Source organism: Pongo pygmaeus, chromosome 1 (assembly GCF_028885625.2).
Source record: "Pongo pygmaeus isolate AG05252 chromosome 1, NHGRI_mPonPyg2-v2.0_pri, whole genome shotgun sequence".
Taxonomy (NCBI): domain Eukaryota; kingdom Metazoa; phylum Chordata; class Mammalia; order Primates; family Hominidae; genus Pongo; species Pongo pygmaeus.
This window is the reverse complement of record NC_072373.2, coordinates 219,452,501-219,458,397: the sequence shown is the minus strand read 5'-3', so window position 1 is coordinate 219,458,397 and position 5,897 is coordinate 219,452,501. Positions and strand designations below refer to the sequence as shown.

The following is a 5,897-nucleotide window of genomic DNA, read 5'->3' as shown; positions in this document are numbered from 1 at the left end:
TTACTGAGGGAGAGGGCCCCGAAGTGGGCCTTGAGGGGGAACTGGAGGCCAGGGAGTGGGTCTGGGTGGAGGCAGAGGCCCACCCGGAAGCCATAGGGTGGGTGTTGGGGAGGGCCAGTGTATCCATGAGGCAGCATCAGTGGAAGAGGTCCACACATACCATGGAGGCGTAGGACCTGGGTGACCAATGGGAGATCCAGACCGAGACCCCCCGGGGGACATGCTCATTGGAGGAGGTCCAGGATGAGGCATTCCAGGTGGTGATCAGGGTGGTGGCTGCCCCCCAGATCCTGGGGACCCATCACGGGGGTGTCCTCAGCCATGAGGGCCATGGTGTGCCAGCCGCATCTGAGACATCCCTGGATGGGGCATCGCACCTATTGGGAACGGGTGAGGATGTGAGTGTCAAGGACCCGGACGGATGTCCTGCCCATAGGGTTCCTACCAATGGGAGCCGGGGGCATGTCCTGCAGCCCCAAGAGGCATAGGTGGTGGGGGCATGGCTGGGGGTATCCCAGGTGTGGGTGGGGGCTCCAGGAGGCAGCTCTAGGTGTGGGAAGGAGCCAGGAGGAGGCACGCCTGGTGGCAGCAATGATGCGGCCACAGGATTCGGGGCAGAGGGTGGAGGAGGTTCCCAGGGACCTGATGGCCAAGAGAATGTCGCTCATCTTGCACGTGCAAAAGTTGCCCTGGGACCACGTGCCTTGCCTGCGGAGGACCCCGCAAAACCTGTGCCAGGACGTCGGTGGCCACGCCCACGGCTCAGGGCTGGGCGGGGCCAAGCGCGGGGCAGCACGCTCTGCTTTCCGACGTCCCCTCCCGCCCGCGACCTGCGGGGATCGTTAGCGGTCCCAGCCCCCGTCTAGATTCAAATCCGACTGGGTGAAGGAGGACCTGAGGAGGACCCACGCACGTGAGGGCAGGTTCGTGAGGGCAGGAAACTGACCTCAGACTCTTTTGGGGGAAGAGGAGGGAGGCTGTGAGCCCCCTTAAGTGGACAGGAGTGGAGGTGGAGTGGGAGAGGGGAGTCTAAGGGAGGGAGACGAGGAGCGGAGAAATGGACCGAAGAGCTCCGGCGTGAGGGGCAGGGGTGCAGGAAGGTCTCCTGTGGATTGAGCGGCCTCAAGTCAACTTGGGAAAGAGGGGATGGTGGGGTGTTCCTGGTTAGGAGCCTGCGCTGTGCAGCCAGCCCTGGGGTGCCCCCTCTGAGGCCTTGGGCGGGGCAGGCCCTTCTAAACTCCTGTCCTCATTTCTAAAACAGGGAACCTAAGTCTCAGGGCTACGATGCAGATTAAATGGCAGGACGCCTGCTGAAGGCTGCAAGGTGCTTAGCACGGTTGTCATTTATTCAATACACATTTACAAGCCCCTGCTGGGCTTGTATGGGGTCAGGCATTGTTCTATGGGCTGCAAATCCAGCAGAGAAAAAAAAACAAAAACAAAACCAGCGTGCCGGCCGGGCGTGGTGGCTCAAGCCTGTAATCCCAGCACTTTGGGAGGCCGAGCGGGTGGATTACCTGAGGTCAGGAGTTCAAGACCAGCCCGGCCAACATGATGAAACCCTGTCTCTACTAAAAATACAAAAAATTAGCCGGGTGTTGTGGCGGGCACCTGTAATCCCAGCTACTTGGGAGGCTGAGGCAAGAGAATTGCTTGAACCTGGGAGGCGGAGGTTGCAGTGAGCCAAGATTGCGCCACTGCACTCCAGCCTGGGCAACAAGAGTGAAACTCCGTCTCAAAAAGAAAAAAAAAAAAAAAAAAAGACAGCCTGCCCTTGTGTGGCTCCTAGGCCACTGGAGGGAGAAATACACTAATTTCTTCACTATGTTAGGTGGCCGCAAGTGCAGGGCAAAGAGAGTGAGGAGAGGCCAGGTTGCTGCAGTTGGAGGGACAGTGGGCAGGGAGGGCTCGCTGTGATGTGGGAGGCAAGACTTGAAGGCGTTGGGGACAGCAGCACAAAGGCCCTGCGGTGAGGGCATGTGTGCCATTTGGAGGAGCAGCCAGGGGGCTGGTGTGTGTGGAAGACAGTGGGCAAGGGGAAGAGGAGTTGGGGAGGACCATCACTGGGAGCCGGATTTTAAAGACTTCGCGGGGCTGGGTGTGGTGGCTGACGCCTGTAATCCCAGCACTTTGGGAGGCCGAGGTAGGCCAATCACCTGAGGTCAGGAGTTTGAAACCATCCTGGCCATCATGGCGAAACCTTGTCTCTACCCAAAAATACAAAAATTAGTCGGGCGTGGTGGCATGCGCCTGTGGTTCCAGTGTCTTAGAGGCTGAGGCGGGAGGATCCCTTGAGCCCAGGGAGGCAGGCGGAGGTTGCAGTGAGCCAGGATCACGCCATTGTACCAGCCTGGGCAACAAAGTGAGACTCTGGCTCAAAAAAAAAAAAAAAAACGAAAAGGTTTTGCAGCCTAAGGTATCTTGCAGCTATTGAGCTTTTGCTATTGCAGCTGGAAAGCAGACAATCTGTAAACAAATGGGCTTTGTTTCAATATAACTTTATTCACATAACAGACCACTGGCCCAGGCAGTAATTTGCTAACCTCTGGCCTACAGCCTTGAAGGCTCACGGGGCATTGAGGGGGCTGGAGAGCCTCTGTGGCATTAGAGTTGAGGCAGGGCATGATCTGATTTCAGTGTTCACAGGATCACCCTGCCGCTGTGTGAAGAGGAGGCTGTTGGGTGTGAGGACAAGGGCAGAATAAGGGCGACCAGTTGGGAGATGGCAGGTGAGGGCCGCTCCGCCCAGTGCTCCAGGGTCAGATCCTGGATGCGTGTGGGAGGCAGAGCCTGTCAGAGCAGCCGCTGGTGTGAGGGAGAAGAGGGATCGGGGTGGCTCCAGGATTTTTGTTTGAGCCACCAGAAGGCCGGAGCTGCCATCCGTGGAAAAGGGGGGCACCGAGATGGGAGAGAGCTGGTTGTGGGGACGCCTGGAGTTCAGTTTTGGACATATTAATGCTGAGATGCCTGTTAGACGTCTGGGTAGGCGTGGAGGAGGTCGCTGGACCTGCATGTTCCGACCTGTATGCAGAGAGGTCTGGGGGCAGGATGGGGCAGCATTTGACCTGGACACTTACTATGGAAAGGGGGGTGATAAGTAGGGCAGGGAGAGGAGCCCCTGAGAGACCAGAACAGTGAGGGGCAGGCCCCAGGCAACTGGGACCAGGCCAAGAGCAGCCAGGAGTACTGCTAAAGGGAGGGGGTAGGGATCAGAATGGGGTGGGGTTGAATGAGAGCCAGGGCAACCTGTCCTCTCCCCGCAGGGCCCATCTGATTAAACAGACCAGGCCACTCACTGTGGAGTGGACCAAAGATACTCCTGTCCCTGAGCCCATGGAGATAAGGTCTGATGCCAGCCACAAGGAGAATGTGTCCCCAAAGCCTGCAGTGCTCCCGAAGCCAGGCAAGAGGCTTAGTGGGCCTGGATGGGTGGTTACAGAAGCAGGGCCCCCTCTAGGTATCGGCCCAGAGCCCCCCTCCCAGGCAGGCCAGCCTACAGGGCCTGGCTAATTCCAGAGATCAGCCACCCACGGTCGGCTGGACATAGAACAGAGTCTTCCCAGCCTGGGGCCTAAGGAGGGGGGGTCTTGGGAGAATGAGGTCAGGAAGAGAGGGGACCAGGAGCAGGCCTGGCTGGTGCCCCTGGCTAAGATGGGGCCCCCACAGGTCAGTCCTGGGGACATCCCTGCTCAGGCTGCTGAGGCTTTAAGAAAGCCACAGAGGGCCGGGCATGGTGGCTCACACCTGTAATCCCAGAACTTTGAGAGGCTGAGGTGGGTGTATCACCTGAGGTCAAGAGTTCAAGACCAGCCTGGCCAACGTGGTGAAACCCCGTCTCTACAAAAATACAAAAATTAGTCGGGCATGATGGCGGGTACCTGTAATCCCAGCTACTCAGGAGGCTGAGGGAGGAGAATCACTTGAACCCAGGAGGCAGAGGTTGTAGTGAGCCAAGATGGAACCACTGCACTCTAGCCTGGGTGACAGAGCAAGACTCTGTCTCCAAAAAAAAAAAAAAAAAGAAAGAAAGAAAGAAAGCCACAGAGCTGGGCGCCAGCCAAGAAGGGAAGCAGCCCAAGAATAAATGCAGATTCTTGAATTCACATCCCAGTTTCTTCGTGTTCCAGCTGTGTGACCATGAGGCAAGTTGCTTGACCTCTCTGAGCTTTAGTTCCCATCCACAAAGGCAGCAACTTTTATGACCCACTCTACCTGCCAGGCCCTGCGCCCAGAGCCTCCCGGTACCTCATCCATCCCCACAAGGACTCTGTGCCTGTGGAGTGGGCTTGGGGGCTGGGGAGGAGCTCCAAGGCCCCTCTGCATGTTCCCAGAGCAGCTTACCTTTAGCCGTTGCTCTATGGGGTCCTGCTTTCACCCCAGCCCTCTGCCCCCACCACCTCTTTGCTCAAGCCAGAAATCAAGGAGTCCCCCTTGATTCTTTTCTTTTTTTTCCCCTTTATTACCTGACTCTTCCAAGCCCTCTGGCTCCACCTCTGAAATTTATCTGAATCTTCTCTTTACCCACCTGCTACCCCAATCCCAGCCACCATCATCTCTCTCCTGGGACCCCCTCAACAGCCTCCTAAATATCTCTCTGCTTCCCTCTGTCCAGCTCCAAGACCCCCCTACTCCAAGAGCCCCAGGGACTGCCCATCGCTTCACCCAGGGAGACAGAGCTGGCAGCAGACCCTGGAAGTCTTAGCTCCCTCCCGCTGCTGGGGCCCCATCCCCTCCCTGGCTCCGAGGCCTGGACAGCTCCACCTGTCCCACCCGAGTGCCAGCCACCCAAGTCCTCCCCCAAGGCATGACTGTCTCTCCTCTCTTTAGAGCAACGAAGATTCCGGAGGAGCCTGGGCATCGGCCTGAGCAGTAGACATGACCAGTGGGTGCCTAGGTGCCAGGTGGAGAGGGGAGGGCCTCCTGCCACACCCTCCCCAGGGGCAGTGCTAGACCAGGAGCCCTGCCGAGTCCAGACCAACCTGGCCAGCCCTGGTCCCTGCCTGGGCCTAGCTCTGAAGGACACGACTGGCCGACTGGTCAATTCAAGCTTCTGGCAACAGAGCAACCTGCAGTCCCCGGCCAGGAGGCGCCAAGGGAAGGCCCGAGAGTTTGCCATCCAGCAGAGCAACCTGAGCATCAACGAGACCAGCAGCCCCCACCTCTGCCCAGAGCCTGGGGGGAGCTTTGGGCCCCACAAGCTGCCCTGGGGTCATCTCCTATCCCAAGAGCCACTGGCTTGCCCGTCTCCCTGCCTGAGGCAGTCCAGACTGCTGGCCCCAGGCACCCCTAGCGGGGACTTCAGGCCCACTGAAGCCTTTGCCCCTCTCGATGGGCACACACACCCAGACCTCAGATACTGGGGTGGCCTGGGGAGCTGGAGGTCCAGGCTGGTGGGGGAACCTCTCACCATGGAGGACCTGGCTGTCCCCAGTCAGAACCAGACTCGGGCCCCATCCCATGCTGCCGTCCACCAGCTGCTGGCCTCCGTACGTTGCCTGGCGCAGGAGGCAGCCCAACTCAGGTGCCAGGCACCCCAGGAGCCCCCCGCTGCTGTGCAGCAGAACCTCTGGACCAGCAGCGGCCAGCCCTTCTCCTCCCACCCCCAGCCCAGCCAGCCTGTCCTTGCTTCCTGGGATGACAGGAGGAGACGCCTTCGAGGCCACAGGGAAACTGTAGCTTTCTTGGAGACCCCGGCTAGTCTCTCAGACTCTTGGGCACAAAGCAAGCTAATGTCACCTGAGACCACTTTGGGGACACTGACTGAGGATTCCCTTAATCCTGAGCAGCAGCTCCCTCCTGCCCACACCCTAGGGTCAGGAGACAGCTGCTCCCCCTGGTCTCCAGATGGCAGGGCACAGAGGGGTGACCCCAGTCTCCCTCGAGGGGTGGGAAGCAGG

The 5,897-nt window shown here is 59.0% G+C and overlaps 1 protein-coding gene and 1 pseudogene across 4 annotated transcripts in view; one reads left to right on the top strand and one right to left on the bottom strand.

The window, feature by feature from the left end:
* Positions 1–3,013, bottom strand: LOC129008192 (protein enabled homolog; annotated as a pseudogene).
* C1H1orf167 (chromosome 1 C1orf167 homolog) overlaps positions 767–5,897 on the top strand; it is a 29,443-nt gene continuing 24,312 nt past the window's right edge. For 2 of the 4 annotated variants that reach the window (XM_054438874.2, XM_054438864.2), the window contains exons 1-3: positions 767–923; positions 3,264–3,403; positions 4,828–5,897. The exon at positions 4,828–5,897 is cut by the window's right edge and continues 159 nt beyond it. In XM_054438874.2, coding sequence (XP_054294849.1) covers positions 3,334–3,403; positions 4,828–5,897 — 1,140 coding nt within the window. In that variant the 5' untranslated portion in view covers positions 767–923; positions 3,264–3,333. Of the gene's footprint in view, positions 924–2,637; positions 2,730–3,263; positions 3,404–4,827 lie in introns of all 4 variants that reach the window. The other 2 variants (XM_054438881.2, XM_054438854.2) reach the window with 2 other exon arrangements.